The sequence below is a fragment of the Meles meles genome, chromosome 13 (assembly GCF_922984935.1).
Source record: "Meles meles chromosome 13, mMelMel3.1 paternal haplotype, whole genome shotgun sequence".
Lineage (NCBI taxonomy): Eukaryota > Metazoa > Chordata > Mammalia > Carnivora > Mustelidae > Meles > Meles meles.
Genome location: NC_060078.1, coordinates 58851518 through 58877122, shown reverse-complemented (window position 1 = coordinate 58877122; position 25605 = coordinate 58851518). Strand labels below are relative to the sequence as shown.

Here is a 25605-nt window from a genome sequence, read left to right as displayed (position 1 = left end):
AGATAAAGGTGTAGATTAAGGGCTCCTTAGTATAAAAGTGATAGTTGACGCTATGGCAGACAAGCTTTAGGACAGCAAGAGTCCAGAAGAGTCTTGGAGGGTTCCATTAAGTGGGGCTGGAGAAAGAAGGTAACTACTCAGGATAGTACAGAGTGTCAAAACCACAATAAGACTTACCAGGAAAAAAGTCACTGTGCCAAACACCGAAGAGAGGTAACAAAGCATAAGCCTGAGTAGAAGTCGTTTGATCTCAAAGAATGAGTCTCAGATAATTAAGGGAGAATGGCAGGACTTTAACTCCTCAGGAGTGCTGGAAAAGGGAACCAGGTATCAGGGAAACAGCTGAAGCAGCTGACCACAAAAGTCACTTCTAAGTGAGCATCAGTACTCACCACTTGGGAGGTAAGAATCATGCAGACTGGGGCGCCTGGGTGGCTCAGTGGGTTAAAGCCTCTGCCTTTCGCTCGGGTCGTGATCCCAGGGTCCTGGGATGGAGCCCCGCATCGGGCTCTCTGCTTGGCAGGGAGCCTACTTCCTCCTCTCTCTCTCTCTCTCTCTCTCTCTGCCTGCCTCTCTCCCTACTTGTGATCTCTATCTGTCAAATAAATAAATAAAATCTTTAAAAAAAAAAAAAGAATCATGCAGACTGAGGGAAGGGAAGTAGCTGGTGAAGACACATATTCAGAAATCTGACCCAAAATGGGGAGGAAAGATATTTGAGGAAGGGGCACCAGTGTTAAGAGAAGATAATATGACAAGATTGCTACAGGTTTCATGGTGAAAGAAAGGAAGGCAGAGAATACTGAATTGTAGGGTGAGGGGATCTCAGAACTCAAAATAAGAAGCACCGTTTCTGGAAGTAAGAAAGAAAATGTATCAAGGCTTTAAGGGGCACTGTTACTTTAGAGGGAATGGATGCTATTCCTCTGAAGACTAAGGAATTAAAACATAAATTGAGGAGAGTGGGACTCGTGCAAGAGAGCCTCCCAGTGGACCTGGGATGAAGATGGAAGTAGTCAAAGGCTGATGAGGAGGAGACCAACTGTAGGGAATACATCAGAACCCCCCAGGCACAGAAGAAATGAGCAGGCTAGAAAAAATCCACTGAAGAATGGCCGGGAAGCAGAGAATCGTTAAAGAAACTGAGGCTGTTTCACACAGAGAATCATGGCAGTCAATGGCTGGCTTCAGATACTTGAAGAACTGCCATGCAGAAGGAGTAGAGACCTGTGGCACGAGGAGGAGCAGCTGAAAGGGATACCTGGATCAGTTCCTTAAGTGTCTGACTCTTGATCTCAGCTCAGCTCCTGATCTCAAGGTCAGGAATTCAAGCCCTGTGTTGGGTCCATGTTGGGATCCAGGCTGCGTGTGAAGACTACTTTAAAAAAAAAAAAAATGAATGAATGAAAGGAGGAGCCTCTGATGGAAGCTACAGGAGGAAGATTTCACCTGAATATAAGGCAGAACTTTCTAACACTTACGGAGTGGAGGGGTGAGTGGTTCTCACCCGTGCTTGATCCAGGAGACATAGGACTGTTACTTGCCCGGGATGTAGCACCTCAGGATTCAGCATCAGAAGGAATTTGGACTCTGGCAGTTTCTGTGGCCCTTCCCACCAGCACAGCTGAAATTTATGCTGGATCTATAGGTATATAACAGATTTAAAGAATCTCATGGCTGCAAGGGACCTTTGAACCTCGTCTAATCTAATAACCCATTTGATTCTTGAACGCCCTCTCTGAGAGGCCCACTGAATGATCAGGGATTGTAAAACCCACCCAAGCTAATGAATCCACCAGTAGCCACTTGGGACACTGGGTTTCTACTTATTTCTCAACTGGATAGAGAACTTATCTGTGGACCTCCCAAAGAACTTGAGATGTCAAGATGGTCCAGGTGAAACTTTCATGAGAACCCTTCTCAATAAAAGAGGACATATGTGTGAAATGTTGATGACTCTTATATATGATAATGAGTTGCTCTTGTTTATTACTTGAAAACCCAAACTGACAAAGAATATGTGTTCCTTTTAAAAAAGATACTTAGAGAAAGTAAGCAAGAGAAAGAGCATGAGCAGGGAGAGGGAGAAGCAGGGTCCCCACTGAGCAGGAAGCCTGATGTGGGGCTTGATCCCACGATCCAGGACCATGACCTGAGACTGAAAGCAGACACTTAACCGACTGAGCCACCCAGGTGCCCCAAATGCTGTTATTATTCATATTTCTTTTTTTTAAAGATTTTATTTATTTATTTGAGAGAGAGACAGCAAGAGAGAACATGAGAGAGGAGAAGGTCAGAGGGAGAAGCAGACTCCCTGTGGAGCTAGGAGCCTGATGCGGGACTGGATCAGGGACTCTGGGATCATGACCCGAGCTGAAGGCAGTTGCTTAACCAACTGAGCCAGCCAGGCGTCCTATTATTCATATTTCAAAAGGATCCTTCACTTATAAAATAACTCATATTGGGATACTTTTAGGCAACAAATTCCAGGGATGAACTTGAAAGGTACTTCATTTTTCTCCCTCCCCACAAGTAAAAGGCTCTTTGCACACAGCTTTCCAAGAACTCTCCTATCACACAAAGTGAATTTCACTGTTATTACACCATAACAAACAATTCCTCTGCTTAACTAGCCACACACAAGTGGTTAGTGATCAGTTTGGTTCTGTCCAAAGGGAGTCTTCACAGAGAACATCAAATTTGATCCAGGATTTCCAGATCTGTACCAGCCAGGGCTCTGTTTACCCGAGGAAGGGAAATTTTAGAAAAACGTCAGAACTGTTTTCGGTGGCACCGGTGGAAAGTCCTGCTGGGGTTACTGCTGTTTACTAGCTGTGTGGCCTAGAGGAGAGTGGTTCAGTGTCTCACAGCCTCAGTGTCTGCATGTGTAAAGAAGGAATACCTAATTCACATGATAATTTGGAGGATTAGAAAGAATTTCTACAAAGACACACACACATACACATACACACACAAGCACACACACACACACACACACACACTGCTGCCTCCTGGGGGTTTACTTTGCTTCTCAGCAAACCAGTGAGGTAGCAGACCCAGAGATGGTATTAATGCCATTTTATAGAAGCAGAATAAAAAGAAAGAAAGAAGAATCAAGCTGCACACTAAAACTAAGCCAGCACAAAATCTGGCTTTTGTGCCAGGGCTGTAGCCTGCCAGGCAATCTCATCATCTCCTCTGATGGGATATTCCAGTAAGTAACAGTAAAGGGAGAGGGGTGTTGATTTGAAGGAGGCATCATGTAACAAGAGTTGTGGGAAATGGATCACCTCCCAATACACAGCCCCTTCCTAACGCCCTAATGCCTTGCTAACGCAGGTCCAGTTTCCAGGGGAGAAGATTGACCAGGTGGGAGGCCTGGCGCAGGGGTGGGGTGGTATAGAGGGTAAACTTAAGACCCTATAACAATGCTCTGTCCCCAAGAACCCCCCAACCATTATCATCACCTTTACTATGGTTAAGTGGCAATTTTCATTATCTTGCTTAAAAGCGAACAAAAGCCTCGTTTTAACTACAGGCACAGCAGAATAACTAAAATGAAAAAGAAATGAAAATATTGAGTTGAGGAGCACGTGGTGCTACAGCCGGTGGGGGTGAAAATAGATGCGCCAACTTGAGACAACCGCTCAGTACACTCTGGAAGCTGGTGTTCACTCCCCCGACACAGTGATTGCACTCCTAGGTGTAAACTGAATAGAAACATTGACTACAGTCCTCAAAAGACTTGTTAGAACTGTGCTGCCCGAGGCATGACTTTCTATTTAAATTAATTACAATTTAAGGAAATTAAAAATCCAATTCCTCAGCCAAGCACATTTCAAGCTCAAGTGCTCGCTACCTTATTGGCCAGCACAGACTGAGAACATTTCCATCACTGCAGAAAGTTCTGCTGGATGCCGCTCTAGAATGTCTTTGGTCGCCCCATTCACAACAGTCCAACACTAGAAACTACCCAAAGGCCCATCAGCAGCACAACGGGTAAATCAACTGCGGCACATTCATACGAAGGGATACTCTAATGAGAGTGAGCTATCACCAAGTGCACGCTGCAAGGTCGATAAATGTCACAAACGAAAGGAGCCAGGCGTAAACGAGTACATACTACAGGCTTCCGCGTATCTAACGTTCCAAACCAGGCAAAACTAATCTGTGCTGGTAGAAACCACGACAGTGGTTATCCTTGGCGATGGGGACAGTGACCACAAGGGAGCCTGCGGTGGGGCGGGGGCTAGTAATGTTCTGTTTCTGCATCGGGATTTGGTCTCGTGGCAGTATTTGAGGATTCAGCCAGGGCTGGTGCACTGACGTCCCTTCTGCATGCGTTTCATACTTTGTTACATTTTCTAAACGCCGCGTCAGAAAACTTTGCTGTTATTAATGTTACCTGCAGCCTAGACTGAGAAAGAGCGAGACCTTTCAAAAAAGCAAATGTGGCCTTGGGATCAGTGCCCCCTCCCGCAGAGGCGTCCCCCGAACTCCCCACCGAGCCCTTCCCGACCCACCACCCCCTCCCCGGCGCGTCCTACCTGGGCGCCCGGGTCGCGTCGTCGGGACGGCAGGCTCCGCAGGTTCCGGCGGCCACCTCGAGGGGCGGCCAGACTCTCCCGGGGCTCGCGGGTGCGCTCCCGCGCCAGGCCTGTCTGGGAGGCGGCGTCCGGCCACGCCGCACCTGCGCTGCCCGCCGCTGGTCCGAGGATCCTCCACCTTCGCGTCCAGCCCGGCCGCGGCCGAGCATCGCACTCTGTGCACGGACAGTCCGCTGGCCTCCCGGGGCTCGGGTCCTCGGTTCGGGAGAAGGCGCCCCGGGAGTCCGCTCCGCCGCCCAGAGCAGTAAACGCCGGAGGGAGAGCCTGCGAGCGAGGCTCGGAACCAGCCCGCCCCCCGCAGGCGCCGTTCTCCCGGGAAGCGCCCGCCCTTCCGCCGCACCCTCGAGGGGGCGCGCGGCCCGGGGTCCCGCCTGCCGGGCCCGGAAACAGCGGGGCGCGGGTCCCCGGGCAAGCTCTCCCGAGAGGGGCTAGGTTTCCCCTCCCAACCCTTTCTTCCAGCACTGATAAGCCCGAGGAGGGTCGCCGCTCTGCCCGGAACCTCCTTGCACCTTCTCCTTCAGTCGAACTCCCCTGAAGCCTCCAAGGTCCAAGCCCCCGCGAAGCTCTCCGAGCTCTGCAGGCCCCGGCGGGCTCCGCCTGCCTGTGGTGACGCGTGCCCGCCGTGTTGGGGTGGTGAATCCCCCCGGCCCGCCGCGCTTCCCCTGCGGACCTGGGAGCGCTGCAAAGGCAGAACAGAGTCCTGGACTTCTCTGCATACAAGGCAGCTAACGCTGGCCTGGCCTACGCCAGGGTGCAAGGCTCGAGACATACCAGATCCTTTTACAAGGATCACCTCATTTAATTTGAGTCCTGTAAGTGTTTACATATATAAACACTCACTTAATTACACACTTACTATTTGTGCATTTTGCTTAGGTAAAAGAAAAAAAAAAACTATGAGAGAAGTGTTATACCCATTTTACGGAGGAGGAAACTGAGGTTCAGAGTGCTCCTAACTTACTCAAAGTCTCTACTACTGGTTGTGGTGGCATTAAGTTTAGAATGGAGGAAGCCTGACTCCAGAGCCAACCTCTTAACTCCTCTCAAGCTTAGGCTAATGCAGGAAAATATTGCTGGCCTTAACCTCTCTCACCAGGAACACCCACCCCCCTGCCTCGTACCCCCAACCCATGAGCCCAGCAAGGGTCCCTGCGTAGGGACGGATTATCCATGCATTCAGAGAAGTAAGGGGAGTTTGAGCCAGAAGTGACTTCTGAAATCATACGGTTTATCCTTCTCTGCCTTAGAACTCAGAAGCTAGAAACTAATGGGGTGGCTTACTTCACCTGCTCAAAGTCTCACAGATCATTAGAAGGCATTTTACTCTTCCTCTGGACTCAAAAAACTATTCAGTGAAGCAGCAATTTGGGCTTGCGGGTGGGGTGTGTCTTTTCCCCTGCAGAGGGAGCTCAAAGAGAGGTAGCTGTGTTGGTCAAGAGTTTTCACCCTTCCATGGCCAGCCAACAACTTAGCAGTAAGGAAATCCTTTAGCCTGAGAGATGGGAGCTATTTATACCCGGAGACTGCTGGCTCTGGGGAAGCGTAGTGAGCAGGGAGGGAGTTGGTTCAGTCTGGCTTTAAGTATCTCAAGACACGCGAACTGTGTGGAAGTCAATCCCTAGAACTAGTCTGTTTCCCCTACCACAGTCGCACACCTCTTTTCAAAAGAGGAGAGGATGCAGAGTGGAGGAAGATTAATGCGGGCTGGGAGGAAGCCGGGCAAGGAAGATGGGGATCTGGTGCTGGGAGCATTGAGAGGCCAAGGCCCGCCGGACACAGACTAGGCTGGGGGGGGGGGGGGGGGGGACAGGAGTTGCTTACTTAGGAAACCCCCAGCAGAGCAAGGGCATCTGCTCCCAGAGTCTTGGGTTCCTAGAGCGCAGGTGATGGAATCCGGTGTTGGAAGTGAGCACTCCTGGAGTGCCAGGGTAGGCTCTTGGTCACCTACCATACCCCTCAGCTAGGAAATGTTGGAGAAGTGGAACTGGGTCCCCGTTGCAGGTCCCAGATTTATCATACACATCTCAGCTCTTCGCCCCTCCTGCTTGAGTTCTCACTCTTTTCCCTATCTCTGTGTCCCTCCCAACCCCTAAACCTTGTGCCCAGGTTATCAGGTCATCTCCAAGTTCTCAGCCTCCTTTCCTATGTTTTGAGCTATAGGGAGAGGGGTAACAATCTCTTGCAGAAAGCTGTGTCCCCAGCAGCATTGCAGGGTACCAAAGGGAAGACTTTTCTCTGGAATCTGCATGGGCTGTGTGTCTTCTGCAGGCGATTTCAGGTGCCTTGGCCCCGCCCAGGTAGGCTAAGAGTCCAGCTCAGCACATGCCTTGCAGCCAGCACCCAGTGCCGGAAGTTTCACATCACCAGGGCCACTGCATGAGCTGGGGAGGGTCCTTAAGGACTCTGGTCCCATGATCGCCTACTTACTGTGTTATCTGTCCCAGGGGACAAAAGATGTCAACCTGGTCGCCCATGACCTCATTAGGACCTCATGAGGAGGGAGAGAAACAAATAAATCTTTGCATGACACGATGTTGTGGTATTGGAAAGTACCTAAGACTCTGGTGGCATATATGTGGGAGGGATTACCTCCACTTGGGTGGTTCAGGAAAGAAGCCTGGCCTTGAAGGGGGAGCAAGAGTTCACCAGAAAGATGGGGGTGGAAGGGCATTCCATATCGTGGGGAGGGCAAGTGTGGAGGAATGGGGTTGCAGCAGCAAAGGCCTGTTTGGACTGGATTCCCTTTCGTCATTTAGGTGTCAACTTAAGTGGCTTTCTCTGATCACCTACTCCAAAAGAACCCTCCCTTCAGCCTGTAGTTGTATTTCCCTTTTAGAATTTATCTGCTTATTTTTACATTTACTTCTTTGTTGTCTAACTCCCTGTCCCCCGGCACACTCATTAAAATAAAACTCCACGAGCCTGTGGACATTGGTGCTTTTTTGTTTGTTTGTTTTTTTCACTATCCCCAGCATCCAGAACAGTACAAGTGAACATGTATTAGCAGGTGCTCTGGAAATTACGGCTGGTTGGCTGGCTGGCTGGATCAGCGGTCCGAGGCTGCAGGCCATGAGAAACGTGTTAGGAAGCTAGAATTCCCTCCCAGCCCTTAGCCTAAGCAACTCAGGGGGATATAATAGCTTCAGAAGAGCGCTCGCTAGGAAGGGGACTTAGGGCGACAGGGCGGTGATAAGGGTGGTGGGAGGAGTTGTCCCAGCTCCTGGGAGGCTTAGGAGAGGAGGGAACTGGCGGCGAGGAGCTGAGAGACCGGCAACCTGGTGCACGATAACTCACACTCAACTCCAGGCTTTTTCTGCCTGGGAAGAGGCGAGGAGAGGGAGGGTCTTCGCCCCGCAGGCGCCGCCTCTCCAGCCTCCCGCTAGGCCCTTTTGGACCCGTCCAAGCCTCATCCTGGGCGGTCAGCGGGTTTGGGAGGATTCCCTTGCCTGCCTCCCTCCTTTCCTCCCTTCCTTTTTTCCTCCTTCTCCTCCGGGTCTCTGTAGATCCCCAGCCCGGCGGCCTCGCCGCAGCCTAGCAGCCCCCGCCCCCTCCTAGAAAGGGCGAAATTGCTAAACTTGTAGCAATAATGACCCTGCATTCAGGCCGCCGACTCCCGCTGAACGTCTCCGCGCCGCGGCTGGCCCGCCTAATCAGCGCGCCCCTCCCGGCTGCCCGCCCAGCCCCCGTCCCCCCTTGCCGCTCCCTCCCCCAGCGCACAAAAAGTGGGGAACAAAACCCCCGCGCATTTCTCCGTCCCTCTGTTGAGCAGACTGCTACACAAAGCCCCCGCTCTGAGAAGCAATGGGGAGCTCGGGGGGGACGTCAATCCCGACGCGCTGGGGTTTTTGTTCGCGCAGGGGACTTCGCCTTCCTACCACACCTTTTGTTCGGGACTCCAATAAAAAGCCATTCTTTCCGCACCTTCCCGGCCCGGAGCCGCCTTTCAGCGAGGCCCGGCCCCACAATGGCGCGGCGCTCTGAGGCCTCCCCATTCACCCGCCTTGGCACGCTCACAATCGGCCGTGTGGCAGCACAGCCCTCGCACAGGCATTCTCCGCAAGTGACAAGGAGCAGCATAAAGCCGCGGCCGCCGGGGGAGAAGGGAGGGCGGCCGAGGGGGAGAATTCGGCCGCGGCGGGGCGCAGCGCCCCTGGGCGCGCTGGAGGCCCCGGCGGCGGCCGCTGAAGGAGCCGCCTTCGCGCCGCCTCCGGCTGGCCCAGGGGGCGAGGTTTCCTTTTCCCTGGCGACCTCCGAGGTGGGGCAGAGTCTCTCAGTCTTGGTCCAACACAGGCCCAAAGACACTAGCCGAAGCATCTGGTAAAACTTGGGGGGATTACAAAGCCGGGGACCTCAAAAGGCCCAGAGTCTCCGACCTGTTCTCCCACAAGAGTAAAGAGAAATTAATGAACAAAACCAAGAGGACGCAAGACTTGCAGCCCCCGGGGCTGGCCCAGGAGAGGCCAGGCCTGCGAACGCCCGGGGAAGATTGCTTTCCCTTACACACCTCCTCCTTCCCTACCCGCTCTGTCTAAAGGATCCATCCCTCTCCACTTCTGGGGGGCGAAACAAAGTCTGTAGCCAATGGTTTGGAAATATTGCACCTTGTTTATTGACTCCTGTAGTGTATGGCAGCGGGTGTGCACACGGCGTGTGGATAGTTATAGGTATATTATATGTGCTGAATACAGAATATGAAACAGAAAGGAAACCTGGTAACACCTCCCGAGGGCCACCAGCTCCCAGATTTGTTCAGCCCCCTCCCGCAGCACCCCCGCCCCCCCCATGTTTGATCTTGCTTCGCCGGTTTTTCTCGCAGAGTTCTACACCCTGACGATCCGGAGATCCAGGCCGAGGTATCTGCTGCGGGGGGGCAGGCGGTAGGGAAAAGGGAAATCGGCTGTGGTGTGGCGCTCCGGGTCACCAAAGAGGCAGAGGGGTCCGTGGGGCTTGGGGATTCTCAAGCCCCCGACACCCATTTTTCTCTCCTTCATGCTTTTTCTTTTCTTTTCTTTTTGTCGTTGAGCTTTCTGTCGACATTTCGAGGAGGCCGCGGGAAGGCCGAGGGGAAAAGACGGCGTTCTTGCTCTGGAAGAAGCGAGCGGCAGCCGGAGTCCCAGCCTCTCTCATTCTCTTCGGGGCCAGAGTCGGGGCCATTGTCCTCCCCGGCACCCAGCCGGAGTTTCTGCCTCAGAGACAGTCTCCGCGACCGGCCCCGGGCCTCCTCCTCGTCCCGCAGCCCCCTTCCCCAGGCTTCGCCGGAGCTGGGTTCCGGGGTCCTGGGGAGCGAGACATGTGTTTTGCGGGGGGGGGGGGGGGGGGGGGTTGTGTTTTTATTTTTTTAACGAGAGGACCTGGCCCTGGGTTCCAGCCTTTCTCGCGCTTAGTCCCGCGGTGCCAGGCTGCAGTGGGGCGCCCGCCGCGTGAGCCGCCGCGTCCCTACCAGGCCCGGATGCCCTGCAAGGTGCCCTGCGCGCACGCAGCCCCGGCCGAGGCACCCTGGTGCAAGGGCTGCGTGCTGCCACCGCCGGCGAAGCCCCCCAGGTTGCTCACGTTCACAAAGGGGCCACCTCCGGCCGCGCTGCAGGCGGGCTGCATGGCCGCGGCCGCCGAGGTAGCCCCGCCGCCCCCGCTGCCGCCGCCGCCGCCCGCCGGGTACGCACAGCCGTAGCTGCCGCTGTAGGCCGCGGCGGCGGCGGCGGCGGCGGCGGCAGCGGCGGCGGCGGCAGCGGCCGAGTTCCCATAGCCGTAGGCGGGGAAGCTGTTGTAGGAGTAGGCGCCCGCACCCACGCTGTAGGGCGCGCCGTAGGCTTGAGCGCCCGGCGTGACGCACGGCTTGCCGTCCCGCACCAGCACCGGCACCGCCACGCGGCGCGGTGGCGGCGGGGGCGCGTGCGCGCCCAGCTCCAGGGACTTGTCCTGCCGCTGCCTCTTGCACTTGTACCTGCGATTCTGGAACCAGATCTTCACCTGCGTGGACGTGAGCTTCAGGCTGCTGGCGAGGTGCTCGCGCTCGGGCGCCGACAGGTACCGCTGCTGCTTGAACCTGCGTTCCAGCTCGAAGACCTGGGCTTGCGAGAAGAGGACTCGGGGCTTCCGGCGGCTGCGTGGCTTGGGCCTGTCGCTCTCCTCCGCCGCCTTACAGTCTCCGGCCGCCTCCAGAGGCTTCTTCAGCTGGCAGCTTTCTGCGGAAGAAGCACAACAGTGTCCTTTAGCAGTTCCCCGCCTTACCGCGGCTCCTGTCCTAGAGCGCTGTGGCCCTTTTGGTGGCAGCGCGGAGCATGCGGTGGCAAATGTCTGGGCTTTCTGGAAAGTTTGTGGTTTCTGGCGCCATGGGACCCTGCGACAGCCCCAGTACCCTCAGAACGCCCTTAGTGGGCAGAAGCACGTTCCACGGGGAGGGATAGTTAGTGCAGGTTTGCTTAGAATTTGTGAGAAAGAGAGTAGTAAATGTTGGGCTCGGCGTGCTAATGACGATTCTCGGGATGAAAGTTTGCAGCAACTACATAATAACTAGAGTGTTTGCAAACTCATCAGCTTTCCGCTCTGTTACGGATAGCAGAAGGTGTGAAGCATATTGGTAATTGGGGGCCCATATGCGTGAGTTGCGTGAATAAATCTTTCTGTTTCGGAAATGCTTGAGTGTGACCCTCCTGCATTGCTTAGGAACTTTTTTTTTTTTCTTTTAAAAGACAACAGACCTCCTGCTAAATGCGTGACGATGTCTGTATTATCTTAAAGAGAAAAAGAAATTTGATTGATTTAGACCGGTTTGTGTCGATTTTAGGCCCAGGCGAAGTGTCAGGAGTCTAGGCCTTGACTGCTGCCACATCAAGCCTCCTCTTGGGGAAGAGATTCTTTGACTCTCCCCTCAGAAGCAAACACTTTCTTAGGGGTTTTATTCAGCTGTCTGATCTCCCTATCCAATTCACCTCTCATTCGAGCGGCTGGGATCTAGGACTACTAGGCTCCGCGCGTTTTTCCACACAAAGCATAACATTATGAATTTTCAAAAAAGGCCAGTGCCTCGGGGGTGTGAACGCTATGCACGCGCCTAATGGACTGTGTTCCCACGCACTCACCGACCATCCCCTCCCTCTCTGCCGGTGCTGTGGGTGCCAGGGACACTGAACTCCAGCAGAGAAGTGAGGAAACCACGCAGCAAGGTTCCTGCGCCCTGCCAACACCACCTGCCTAGATCATCTTTTTGAAGAAGAGGGGGCGGCTGTCTGGCCTCAAAGACCTCGTCTCACCCTAGGGTCAAAGAGGAAGAGATTTGAGCTCTTGTCTAAGTCTTGGGAAGAACAAAAATGCTGTGAGTTGTCAGAATCCAGCAGCTGAGCCCGTGTTGCTTATCAGCGTCAGGGCCGCAAGAACTACTTTCCCTTCCTTTGGGGGCTTGCATCGCCTCTCCTCTCCGGGAGGAGTAGTTGTCGGGGTCACCTCGTCCTTCTCCCTCCGCCCCGGCTCCCTCGCAGGCACCTGTGCTTTGCGGAGCTGTCGTGGACCAGGGTGACCAGGCAGGACCCCAGCCAAAGGTTAACGGGGCGGGAAGCAGTGCTGGCAAGGTTTGTGGGCTGTTTGCGGGCGCTCCGCCATTGCTCCAGATGTGCGGGTGCGTTCTCTTTCCCCCTCTACTCACTTTGGCTCCGGTCCCTCACGACCTCGGGCTCCTCTTCATGTTCCTTAGGCCCGCTACACGAGTCTCGCAGGACTGTGTGGACATAGCTCTGCGGACAGAGCCCCGAACCCCCGTGGCCGTCGGCTGTGGCTAGTGAGTTCAAATAGGACAGTTTCTCGCCCTCCTCTTCCTCGTCCTCCTCTCCTCCGTCAGAAAATTGCGTCCCCTCGGTGGCGGCCAGCATGCACGGCGCCGAGTGAAAGTGGTGCTCCAAGTCCGCCTGTAAGTGCGCGCCGTGGAAGTGCTGTTGCTGCTGCTGCTCCAGATTCAAAATGTCTTTGACTGAGAAAGGGGTGGAGGTGACCGGGCTTGGTAACATCATCAGGGCCACTTAATTGTCCAGTCCAAATACTCAATAAATCCCGGCGGGGGCGGGGAAGCAGCGCTGCGGCTCCAGCTCTCCTTCTGGACTCTGCCGCTGCTGCCGAGTCGGGCTTTTGACAGACGCGGTCCGGCTCCAGTCTAAATCGCCTCCATTGGCCGGGACCTGGGGGTCTGGGTTTTGTTACAGCCACTGCAGGGACTGGGGCCGGGGCTGCGAAGCCTGTGTCCGGGGGTCGTGCGTCACGTCGGGGGCGGGCCTCTCGCCTCGGCCTCCCTCCCTATTGGTTCCGGCTCACGAGGACCACGCCCCCCGCATCCACCGAGTAGGGTGCTGTGGCGCTACCAGAAATAAAGGACTAGTATAGAGTCGCGAAGTCCAAGTCGTTGTGGGCGAGGCTGTACTGCCCCGAGTCCCCGAAATACCGATTCCCTCCCCGCCTGGCCGTATCTTCCTGGCCAGGGCCAGTTCTGGGAGGCTTCTTGTCCACTAGCCAACTGCTAGGAAGGATGGCCCAGAAGCGTGGTTTTTCCAGCTGCTGCAGGGCAAGAAAACTTCCTGGCCTGTAAATACCGGCCTCTGGATTCCCAAGAAGACGGAATGTTTTGTATACCAATGGATGGGCAACGTGTCTGTTCCCGACTTGTTGACTTTGCGCAAGCTCTTCCCTCCACTTGGAATGCCTTCCCTGCCCTTGTCTCCATGAGTGGAAAGCTGTTCTCCAAGGCTCTGCTTAAATACCACCTCCAAAAGGAAGCGCTCCCTGATCGTCTAGCCGGAAGTCATCTCTCCCGCATCTGACCTTGCAGCGCATGTTAGTAAAGGACATTCGTGTCACTTATCACTTCCCACCTAGTACTAGATATTGCTGGCCTGGTCGCCCGGGGTAAACTATGCCCCCCCCCCGTGGGGGGCAGGGTCCCGGTTTCCTTTGTCCTAGTAGCTCTTGCAGCTGCCCACTAAGCAGGTATGTGAGAGACAGGAGGACGGAGTTGTTACTGTCCTCGGTTGGTTGACAGGTCTTGGTTCCAATCCTGATCTAGTCGGTGTGTGGCCTTGGGTGTTTCTGAGCCGCAGTTTCTTTGTCTACAAAAAGGAGCACAATACTTCTTCAGGGGTTGCCAGGGATAAAGGACAAAACATGCCGGGAGCTTAGCGCCGGCACCCACACTTGCTAGGTGCTCAGTACACCGCAAGTCCCACCATTCTGCATCAGCGTTTGTTGACTGCATCGGTGATGGAGTGGCTGGAGTGCTGCACACATTCGGTGGCCTCGTATGGCCTTGAGAGCGGTATCTGTCACAGGGGAGGCGAGCCAGCCCTGGAGGCCTTCTCTGCATATTGAGACCCGGGTCCTGGATCTAGGCCTTTACCCTCTGAGGTGTATTTCTAATTTCTCCAGCCCATACGTGGCGCCCTCATGCGGCCCCCGGGGTGTTTTCTGGGCGAAGCTGTGGGGTCCCCTGACGTTCTGGGAACTCGGCATTGCTGGGGATCATCTTCCCCGCAGTAGGCGTTTGCCAGCCACCACGCTTCGCCTACTGAGGAGCAGCGGTCACTACCGTGGGGCCCACAGAAAGACCGAGGCGCAACACTGGCCTTGAAAAATACAGAGACCGGTTCCAGCCTAATCGAGGCGCCCGACATCCGCCCCTGGCCGCCCCAGGCATTTTTTGGCTGCCGGGATGGTGGAGCTGGGGGAGACCGGCCTCAGCTGGCAGGGGAGGGTGGGAGGTGCAGGGAGCGGTGGACAATGCCTCCCGGCGCGGCACCCACGGGATGGAGTGGGGGCAAGTGGAGGGCGTTGGGAGTCGTGGGTGCCCAAGGCCAAGGAGATAAAGGCGGGAGGGGAGAGAGGCGGGGCTGTTCAGGAGGGAGCGGAAATGGTGCGGGGAGTCAGCCTCTGAGGCCGCCCGGGGAGCTGGGATGCGGCGCGGGCCACGTGCACCCGGGAGTACTTAGGGCGGCGGCGACCGGCGGGCGGTGGGGGAGACCCTCTGTGGGCAGGGCCTTGCGCTGGTACACCCATTCTTCAGCCGCAGGGGCGCCGGGTGCCTGTCTTCTCGGCATTGAGACTATTGACGTCCCAGGCGGGGCCGGCGTCTCTAAACCAGGCCAGGGGCTGCAGAGAGAAGGCGGCGCCTGGTTTTGCAGCGGATCGCAACCCCTCAGGCGCAAAAGATCCAGAGTGAGGTGGGGGTGAGTGCGCGGCCCTGTGGGGTGGGGGTCCTAGTGGGTGTGCGTCGCTTTGGCAGGCGAGCCTAAAAGAAGGAAGCTGCGCTCCTGCCCCACTCCTCTACCCCCATCCCCCCCGAGCTAGACCATCTCGGAGAATGTCTCTGGTTCTCCATTTCTTCCACCTCTTTGGGTGGTGTTCTTTTTGTTTGTTCGTTGTTTTGAGTGATTTTAAGAGGAAAAAAATGGTAAAGGACAAAACTACGGAAACTTCCTTCCCCCAGTTTCCAACAGAAGGTTGCATTTCTCTCTGCTACATTCTCTCGGTTCTCTGCAGCACTTCGTTCTTAGGCCTTCTCTAGGTCCATCCCTAAAATGGGGTTTATCTTAGGACCCGTGGACAGGGGCGCTGGGAGTACACACCCGCCGCTGCTGCCAGGAGCGCACAGGTTGCCTTCAGACTGAGTACGAAGAAGGCTATCTGTTCCCTAGTCGCAGGCCCTCGCGGTCCGCTCTCCCCCAAACCCACTGCCACCACTACCCTGCCAGGTACCCTTGGCTGGGGTTGAGAGGTTCTCTCCTGCAGTTTCTGACCGGGTTGCTCCTTGGCAGCCCCCGTCCGACAGGTACGTAGCTCAGGCCCGACCGGCTGGAAGCCGGTGAGGGTCCAGAGCGTGGGCAGCACAAGGGCCTAGCGTGCCCTGGTCCCCATTTCTCCTCACACCCCAACCCTGCGCAGGGCCGATCTAGTGGGCAGGAGACTTCTGCCCGCTACCTAGAGCTGATCTTGGTCTTGTGACTCGAGCTGGGGCTTTGGTCGCCTCCAACCAACCTCCTCCTGGTTGTTCAGGCTCCCTACCGTCCGTCTTGGCTGCCCGGGAGTTTCTTACCAAGGATGCCCACCAGGTCAATCGCACCGAGACAGCCTGCCTTTGCCGCGCGCGCAGCCTGGACGGCCGTGAGCCTGTGCGCGGCCAGCTGTGCTCCGGTGTGCGGGAGGACAATGCCGGGACGCTAGTGATACTGCAGCAGCCGGGTTCTCGGTAGCCCCTAATCAGAATGTGGAATCTGGTCTCTACGCGTATCCAGTTACGATCGCGTTCTGGGGCATTTGCATTCTCTTGTCTGAAAAGAGGATCTTTGAAATACTGGAATTGTACTCCACTAATAATGGGTTTTCGTTCCAGTCAGTTTAGCTAATTACTGTTAAAGTAGGTATCGCTGCAACCAAGGAAGCGTTTGATGTTATTTTAATCGAGTGTATCTGCCTCCCTAGGTAGGATTTTGTCGCAGTACACATTTATGCAAATCCCCCTCCTCCCATAAAGATCATAGTAAAATGATGGCAAATTCTATGAGGGGGAGATGTTGCCTAGAGGCATAAGCGGTATAAAAAATTTTATCTTTTTTTGGATTAAAGCCCCGTGCTAACCATTGCAATACATTATCAAATTAAAATGTGATTATTCTTTGAAAACTATGATGTGTTCCCATGTTACTATTCTCTACACAAAAACTGCTTAATTGATACACGTAGAAATACAGGCAAATACAGATCATTTTCGTTATACGTGCCACTGCTTATGTTATTACCCTCCAACTGCTCAAATAACCAGTTAATTGTGTAACCACGCTCACGCACACACACACAACAGTCGAAAGTTATCATGGCTTCTAATCTAAATGTAGCACCAGAGTCAGAAGTAATTGTCTATTAAAGTAGAGAAATAATCCCGCAATGAACACAGCTAGCCAAAACTATAGAACATTGCAGGTACATTTTTTTTCATTGGATGTTTCATTTTTTACTGCTCTTCTAGAAATGCCATTCAATGGTATCTTACCAAAAAAAAAGACATTTCTTCTTTGGCAGTAGAACTAAATAGGTTCTTGTTATTTTCTTGGTGGTGGTGGTGGTGTATAAGTCCGTGTTTTGGTTTGCTTTTTCGTTGAAGGATATTGGAAAGCTCTTCAAATTTCTTAAGCTATCTAGAGGCAATAGTATTTTATGAGAAGGGTAAATACTTTTTCTACTTTTAAAGAAATGGCAAGTAAGTAGGTCAGTCCCAGAAAGCATTAAAATAATCTAATTCCTTGAGAAGAATTTTTCCAAGTTTTGATAATTTTGTAAGAGAGATTTTAAAATGGAGTTTTGAACATTTTTGCTTTTTTGTTGTTGTTGTTTTGGCATGTGTTTGTATAAATGTTAGATTCTCCCAGATTGTGTTTGGGATGGAGTTTTCTAAATAACCCACCACTTCCCTTCCCTGGGAGAAAAATCAGTCCAAGTTTTTCTAAATAACCCACCACTTCCCTTCCCTGGGAGAAAAATCAGTCCAAGTTCAATAATGCAAGTAGTTCTTTGTAAATTGCAGGCTCTTACTGAGGAAGCGAGTTTCGATTTCTCAAGGAGAGGACCTTCTGTATCTATCTTGTATCTGCCCCACTCCAAAAAAATTTCAAGATAATGTAAATACAATGTAAATACAGACTTTGTTAACAAAACGAGTCCTATTCTGCTGATAAAACACACAAGAAAGCCTAACTTTCTCGAATGAAAATTCACTGTTTTTTAAAAACAAGAATACGTATATGAAGGATGCCTATGCAGACACTTATTTGTACTATCTGTGTGTACTATTTGGGAGTGCGCGGGACAGTTTTAACTTGGGGATTAAACTGGAATTCTAGATGCATTCCTTAACTTTTTTTTTTTTTTTAAGCGTGAGTTTAACTTCCTGTAGCGAGGTTTCAATGTCTATAGACCTTTTAAAATATAATCTGACTTCAGAAGAGCGGCTGCAGTCTTTGGCAGATTAATTTTTTTAAACCAGAGTGCCTGCTTGCTCTGTGCAGATCTCTGAGCAGTAAGGGTGAATGGGCGGGGGAATGTGGTCATCAAGTTCCAAGAAGCAGAGATTCTTTGTAACTCTTTCCAGTGCAATCTTCCCAGTCCTGTCTGCTCTCAACCGCAAAGCCACGGACTCTGGCTTCCTAGGACATAGAAATCTTTACACGGATCTCACTGGAGGTCACTTAGAGTAAATAACTTAAAATCATTTGAGAAGGAAAAAGATTTTTCTCATTTGGAAAGAAACATTTGCCACATTCTGTGGCTTAAGAGAAGTCTTATCCCGTCTTCAGTGTGTCCAACCTGGAGGTCCCGGTCTTTGGGTCCGCACTGAGGAGAGCAATTCCCAAGATCCATCGGGAAGCTTTGCCCCATCAGTGGGCATCCAGGTCTGCTGGCCTAGTTGCCCATTTGCCCTTGGTTTCTTGAAGGTGGGAGGGATACCCATCAATTCCCACTGCTCTGGTGGCAGTTCCAGCTTGTCTGACTCTGCAGGAATGTTGCAGGGCGGGGTTGGGGGGCAGGTGCTGACCTTGCTCGGAACCAGAACCAGCCAAGGACCTGACCCGGAAAGGACCAAGGCCCCCAGGCAGCCGTAGTGCATCAGGGCACACAGCCACAGGGACCGAAGGCACTAGCACTACTCGCCTGAGGAGCCGGGCCCAGGTCCACAACTCTGGGCCTCTGAATTTCAGAGTTTTGCCCTGTGCAGACTCTGGTGTGTCAGGTCGGAGGTCAAGAGTTCAGCAGCAGCATCCAGCCTGTGGGGACCTATAAGGTTGTGGGGCCTCACTCCACTTGGGTCCCCTATCGCCAAGCCCCAGCACTTTGTCCATGCAGGTTGGGGCCCGGAGTGCTGGGCTTTGTCCCGGGTTCACTTCTCTCCAGCTGCAGGCCAAGAGCCCAGGACCTTAAAGAGGAGCACCCCTGGGAGATGCAGGCTGGGTCTCGCCTCTGTCTTTGGAAGTGCCTGTAGGTTCTGGAACTCCTCTCAACCTCTCTGCACTCCTGCCAAGTAAGGAGAAATACCTTCTTACCTCTTGAGGTTCCTGGCACCCCAAGATCTGGAAACCCCGCAGCACCTCGGAGCCTGGGACCCCAGAACTTCCATAGCAGTCTGCCTCTCGCCCCTTGCAGCCAACCCGTTTCCCTCTGGGCTCCTTCCTCTTGCACTGGCCCAACTCTAATTCCTCTACCCCTTCCCTTCCTCACTCCGCCTTTCTCCCTCACCTCTTCCTCCTCCCATCCTGGGCCAGCCTCTCCTCCCATGGTTTCTCATTCTGTGCCCACTTCTCCCTACCTTTTCCACTCCTATTTTTTCACTATCTCTTCCTTTCCCCCTATCTTTTCTCATCACCCCCCCCCCACTCTGAAGCCTTCGTGCATTTTTGTCCCTGGCCCTAGCAGGTGTTTGATATGTGCACCTGAGGGCTGCACAGGATGGAGGTCAGACTAGTTGAGCATAGCCTCTTTCCTGAGCCCCAGACCCCTCTCCCCTCTCCTCCTCTGCCCCACACACTCCACCTCAGAGCTGCACCTGAAGATGCCCAAACACTTCTGCGTTTGTGACAAGAACACTCCTTGCACTCTGCTCCGGCCCCTCAACCCTGAGCAACCTCTGCAGAGGGTCGGTGGGGCTCCAGGTGGCAGGGCTGGGCCACGCTCCCTGTGGAAATCCCCGCTCCAGGCAGATCCTGCCAGGCCTCCGTTTCCTACTATTGTGGCGGTCTGGAGAGGATCACAGCAGAGCTGAAGGCAACAGTAAGGCCTGGGCCCCAGACATCCTTTGAGAGCACAGATCGGGGCTCCCAGATCAGGGCTGGCCCCCTCCAACTGCCCCCACCACCACACAGGAGCGCTATCCAACTGAACTGTTCTTTCCTCCTGTTTCTTTCCTGTCAGCCCCACTTTAGATTCGGCACCTTGAGGTCACCCCAGCTGGGATGTGTTTCAGGGACTGCCTTAAAATGCAGGAGCCAAATCTGGGAGAGGAGCCTGGGATCCTCCTGGCTCAACCGGGCCAGCAGTGGCAAGGACTGAACACTCCGAAGCGGGTTCTCAGCCCACCTATAATCTCTTACCCTCTTCCTAGCTGCTGGGTATGGGGCCAGTGGGGCCACTGACAGGGTCTGGGGCCTTCTCCCCTGTGAGTCAGGCTCCCCAGCTGCGTAGGAGACAGCTGGCCACCTCTACCCTCTTCCGTTCCATCTGCAAGCACATTTCTGAGGTCGATGATAGTTGCATCACTCTGATAAATACGGGTTTCCAACAGATGGACACAGTCCTGACATGTATGTTTCAATGGAATTCTGTTTCTCCTTAGATGAAAAGGAAAGTGCTTTCTTGTGTGAACACATCAGTGTGTGCACACATCAGTGTGTGCACATGTTGGATGGGCATGGGAAAGGAGGCTTTCAGCACTGTGCCCATCAATGTAGAGTCCACATTAGGGCTCTGCTTTTTCAGAATGTGGGCAAAACAGGGGGGCTGGACTGACACTCATTCTGAATCTCTCCCTCTCTCTTCTTTTTTTCCCACCACAATAATGTGATTGCCGGTAGTGACATGAAGTTTGGAGAGAAATGTTTATATGGTCCAAGAATAAAACCAGCTTCCATGACTATGAGACACACTATTTCCATACAGACAATTTATGGGATCATTACAATTAGTCTTGTACTAAGCAGCTCCACCGGGACCACCGCAGCAGAGAAGAGGGCACAGGTTCTATTGCTAGAGTTGTAATGACTGTGTGTGTTCGTGAAAGTAATAAGACCACACTGAAATTATTCTTTAATTTAGACTTTTAAAAACTTTACATGCGCCTCCCCCATTGTAATAGGCATGCAAACCTCACAAGCATGCATGTGTAAGTCATGGTGCCTAGGACACTGGTCTTCTGCAGGGAGAGCTGGGCTTGGGGTGCAGTGTAGGGGGGAGACGTGGCTTTCTCTAAATCATGGTCGCACCTCCTGTGTCTGTCTTGAGCCAAAGCAGTGACCGTGGAGTTTGGAGCCCTGTCCTGTCATTTCATTGTCTTGTAACCTTGAACCAGTCCCTCAACCTTGCTAAGCAGCTGTTTTCTCACCTACAAAAAGAGGTAATAATGGTTTGGACTTTATAGGTCTGCAGTAGGATTAAAGAAACGATGGAAGGAAAGCACTTAGAGAGCTCTGAGCACATGTAAATGCGAAGGGTGACACACGGGGGTGGTTGTTAAGTCAAGGAGGGAGGCTCTGAACCTCTCCACTGAGCAGAGATCAGGGAGTTGGATTCCCAGGCACTCCTTTTTCTTACTTGGGGTGGGAGGGAAGCATTATTAAACTGTCAATCAAATTTTGTGTGTCTCTGTGTGTGTGTGTGTGTGTGTCCCCAAACAAGGAGACCAGTTCTCTTAATCATTGGAGTTTTAGGATATACTCTTGGAAGCAACAGCCGCCTCTTAGCCTCCCCGCTCCCCCGCCTCCCTTTCTAGAGCTGCAGCGAAGAAATCCCACATCCAGACTGAGCTTCCCGCTCCCACAAATGCATCATTTTTAGCAGCGGTAAACAAATCCCCAAAGACTCATGTCATTGTTATCATGTTTAGATAAAGATCTGGCCAATTGGTGTCCACACAGGAATGTAAATAAATCAGCTGCCCTGGCCCTACCCCAGTGGGGGGTGGGCATCCCTCTCCCACCCGGCCTCAACCCAGTTCTCTGCACTCCCTGCTTCTCTCCTTTTCCCTTTTGGGATGGGAGAACATCTGGCCTTGGAAATCGCTTGGTTCCTAATCTTTTCACTCTGTCCCAGATCTGCAGTGTGACTTCAAGCAAGTCCCTTATCCTCTCTGAGCCTGTTTCCTCCTCTGTACAGAAGATTTAATGACTGCTACCTCTCAGGATTGGGAGGGGGCAACAGTAACTGTAGAAGGATACTGCTGTGTACAGTAACAGCAATAACCCACTCATAAGCAGCGGTTCTATAGACAACATCGGCTACCGTTCAGGGCTTTCCTACAAGGACACGGTAAGGCTCAGCGAATAAGAGCCTCCCTACTCACACATAAACTGTCAGACTTCGGGCAAGCTGCCTTGGCGGGGCTGGGAGAGTCGTGGGTATGAAGAGGGGAGACTGGCACCAGGCCTGTTGTAAACTTTCTAAGTGTCCATCCTGGTTATTGTTTCTGCTTCTTGCAACAGGTCTTGTCTATGGCCCCGTTAATGTCACTGTTTTATATATGGAGAGTAGGAAACCGAGGCTCTTAAGAGGTAAGGCGACTAACTTGCCTAAGGTTAAGTTCCTTGCCTTTCACACCAAGCTCCCTTTCTTTGTTCCTCTCCCTTCCCTGGGCAGCCCCAGCGTCACTAGGCTGTGCACCAGGCAGGGACTGCTTGCCCAGGCACTGTTCTCTTCGCTTTTGTGAATTCCTGCTGTGGGTAGTGGACTGCCCACCCCCAGCACAAATCTCCCTGAGGCCCAAGCAGTCATCCCCAGTCCCCAGGCCCTGGGATTGAATGGAAGCTGCCCTGAAGATAAGCACGTCTTGGCGGTGGGGCTGAGCTGCATGGAGCCCCCTATCCTCTTCTCCCTATCAGCACCCCCTCAGAGCTGCTTCCTCTCTCCCCATCTCTATCCTTGTTTGCTTTCTTTTCAAAAAGAAGAGGGGCTGCGTGAGCCTCTGCTCTGCCTTCTGAGGCACCCGGCATGCAGTTAATATTAATCACGATGATAAACTCCTGCACGTGAACAAAGCATTCCACGTGTGTGATCTCTTTCCTGTTGTTCCAAGATCCCCATGGGGCAGATATTACTATTTCTCCCCCTCATTTTAGAGCCATGGAAATTGAGATTCAAAAAGATGAAATGACTCGCCCAAGGTCACAGAGCTGGTAAGAGGTGGATGCGAGCCTGCCAGGCCTGTGAGCTAGATGCCATTCTGAGACTCCAAGGCTTGGGTGGGCTGGACAGAAGGCCTTACTCCAGCCCAGCTCTAGGAACCTGGACTTTGAGGCCTCCTGGCTCCAAGCAGAACTTCTGCTTGAGCTGACTCCCTAGCCTGGAGACCCTGGTCTGGGAGCAGTTCCTCCTCCGTCTGGCCCAGGCGTCCAGGTCCTCTGGGAGTTTGGAGCCATCAACTCCTGGGCTCCCAGAACAGGCTACCTGGCTTTCCAGGCGTCTCCCTTCCTTCTCTGCCCCGACATCTTAGACCACTCTGCCCACGCCCTGTGCAGAAGTAGCAACTTCCCACTGGAAAATCACCGCGTCCCCACGGGGCCAGGGGCACGCTGGAGCCAGGCACGTCGGAATCTGAGCAAACGCGTACCTCTAGGGTGTTCTCGGGGAGCTTCCGGGAGAAGAGTGGTGGGTTCAAATCCTGTCTCCACTCTGTCTCTGGGTGAATTGAACGCCAAGCTCCGCTTTCCCGATTTGGAGAAGTGGGAATATTAGAAGTACCTACCTCATGTAGGTCGCTCTGAGGATTAGAGGAAATTATCTCTGTGAAGCACTTAGCGGGGTGCCCAGCTTAATAAATGTTAGTTTATTATTATTGACCCCGGGGCTAGTGGAGGCTGACTCTTTCCGTTTCTGGGTGTGAGCGCTGCGTCCTCGAGCGAGCGAGCGCACGGAGGCCGCGGATGGGGCCGGGTGGCGCCTGGGGGCCCTGGCTGGACACTTAGGCGCGCGAATTATTGGAGAAGAGCCGGTTAACCCCGGTCGCGCTGTGTTTGGGGCCGGGTTCTGGCGGTTACGTTACCTCGAGCGCCAGCGACACTGCGCTCTGGGCGTGTGCATCTGTCCCAAGTCGCGTGCGTGTAGAGGCCTGTGCGTGTCAGGAGCCGGATGGCCACTGACGCGCCTGCGGGGACCTCACCTGCGCTGGATTTAGATTTCGGCGGGGACAAGGACCTCCGGTTTACCTGACAGATGCGTGGCGTCCGCGCTGTGTACACAAACCCGAGCGAGACCGGAGTCCGGGGTGCTCGGCCTCCTGCTCATCGAACAATTTTGGCTATTAATGGTTATTTTATTTATGCCGTTTGAATTGTCCCCCCCGGCTCTGTTTACACCAACGTCTGGCCGTCCGGGCCGCAGTGTTTGGACAGCGGATTACACTAATGGATGGCGAGCCCGGAGGGGGGTGGGGGAGAAGGCGCGGCTGGAAGCGGGGCTCGGGCCCGCGGCCGCGCGGGGTGGGCGGCGAGGGGAGAGGGAGCAGGCCCCTCCTGGGCTCGACCTCTGACCTTAGGAGGGAAGGAAACGTGTCTGCTCGCGATAGGAAGCTTGGGCCTCCGGTGGGGTGGAGGCTGGAGGTGCCTGCTCCCGGGGTGTGTGTGTGGGGGGGGGGAGGGAGAGCATGGGGGAAGCGGGGCGGGGGAGGGTGCTCTCTTCTCTCAAGGCTGATTCAAAACTCGAGGTCGTCCCGCTTGGGTGCGCACACGTCAACAAGTAAACAAGACTTGGAGTTACCAGGACGGCGGCCGCTTTGATTCCCCCAGTCGGTGGCGGCCAGCTTAGTGCTTCGGCCTCCAAATGCGGATTATGGCTGAGCCCCGGGCGCCTGGCGGCCGGCAGGGTTAGAGCCGCCTTCAAAGCGGGCCGCCCAGCAAGCGCGCAGCTCCCCAAACTGGAGAGGCTCCACCGCACCCGGCCCTAGGGGCGCACCCACACGCCCAATGAGCTCTCGGGGGCAAAACGCGGCCTGCGCCCTCCACCCCTCGCCGCGCGAGGGCCGCGGTCGGAGAGTCGGCAAGTGGCGCGCTCGCTGGCGCTCAGGACCGGGGAAGGTTCTGAAGCTCTGGTAGCCCTCAGCTTGAACAGAGTAGGCCTGGGATTCCTGCCTTCATAGCCAAACGTCTTTACTACAGGGCCAGGGTGGATGCGTAAAAGTATCTAACATTTAATCAGCATTTACTATGTGCCAGACACCATGCCAAGCATTTGTATCCTCCCGACGATCCTAGGAACTATTATCCCATTTTACAGAGGAGGAAACAGGAGGTTCAGGTAATTTGGTCAAGGGCTCACAGCCAGCGTGGAACTAGAACCCTAACGTGCGGTACCCGCCAGGACTGGTGAGCTAGTCCTTCGCCTTTTGGGGTTGGAGCACCTGTTTGGGACCTGATGTAAGCTGTGGATCCCCTTCTCAGAAGAATGCGCATGGCCATGTGCAGCCCTCTGTCAACAATTCCAGGGACTTCTCGGAACCCCCCAGCCTCACTCATGGACATTTAATCGTTTTGGCTTTACAGGTTATCCAAATCGCTTTTGATATAATTTCTTAATTCTGAATATAGACTAGGAAGGTAGTACATCTTATATCCGTTGTATAACGCAAGATTCCGGAGTGCGGAGAAGTCAAGTCATTTGCTCAAGATCACACAGCTGGTAAATGCGCAGCTGACCTCTCAGGTCTTCGGGTGCACCACTGCTCCAGTCTCCCCAGACCCCGAAGAAGTTCTCCTTTTCCTTCCTTCTTGGCTCTCACGTTCTCTCCCCCGCTGGGAAGACCTGCGGCCAGTCCTTGGAGGATCTGGGTTTTCTTGGGGGCCTGTGCAAGGTAGTCCGCTGGCGGGGGCGCAGCGCCAGGAACCAACGTTGCCCTGTGCTCTGTGGGCCGCGCTGCCAGGGCGCTCGCTCCGGTAAACGGTTTATCTAAAGAGAACTTCTGTTTCTCGTTCGCTGTCGGGAGTTGCCCTGCAGCCAGCAATGAAAAATGCGCCTTTTCCCGAGACTCTGGCGCTGGTGATTTATGTGGGAACCTTCCTCACCCTCGAGGCCCGGGCTGCTCAGGCGGGCCTAGCGGGTGCAGGGGCAGAGGCCGCCTGGAAGAGAAGCCGGTGCCTCGCCCCTTCCAGCGCCCGCTTTTACGGCGCCCCCCTTCCCCTCTACCTCCAGGACATTTTACAGCCGCTCCCCCAGGGAGCTGAGCGCTTTATCGCGGTAAAGTAAACACCATTATCCCAGGTCCATTAACACGGAGATTTTG

At 53.9% G+C, this 25605-nt stretch overlaps 2 protein-coding genes and 1 long non-coding RNA gene across 4 annotated transcripts in view; 1 reads left to right on the top strand and 2 right to left on the bottom strand.

The window, feature by feature from the left end:
• Window positions 1-7081, bottom strand: part of LOC123955069 (translation initiation factor IF-2-like) — a 57388-nt gene extending 50307 nt beyond the window's left edge. The window contains exons 1-2 of the mRNA XM_046026603.1: window positions 7035-7081; window positions 4548-5122 (exon numbers count right to left, since the gene is read on the bottom strand). Of these exons, the coding sequence (XP_045882559.1) occupies window positions 4548-5122; window positions 7035-7081 (622 nt within the window). The remainder of the gene's footprint in view (window positions 1-4547; window positions 5123-7034) is intronic.
• Window positions 7082-9611: 2530 nt separating this feature from the next.
• Window positions 9612-12810, bottom strand: NKX2-3 (NK2 homeobox 3). The gene is made up of 2 exons (XM_046027242.1): window positions 12247-12810; window positions 9612-10789 (listed from the first exon to the last, which is right to left on the bottom strand). Exons 1-2 carry the CDS (start codon window positions 12605-12607, stop codon window positions 10044-10046), a joined length of 1107 nt encoding a protein of 368 aa, XP_045883198.1. The 5' UTR covers window positions 12608-12810; the 3' UTR covers window positions 9612-10043.
• A 188-nt stretch (window positions 12811-12998) lies between these two features.
• Window positions 12999-23742, top strand: LOC123955595. Of its 2 annotated transcripts, none has more exons than XR_006821313.1 (3): window positions 12999-14800; window positions 21818-21886; window positions 22451-23742. It is a non-coding gene; the product is annotated as an uncharacterized LOC123955595 (long non-coding RNA). The 2 variants fall into 2 exon arrangements; XR_006821312.1 differs by having other exon boundaries at window positions 12999-14806.
• Window positions 23743-25605: the final 1863 nt, after the last annotated feature.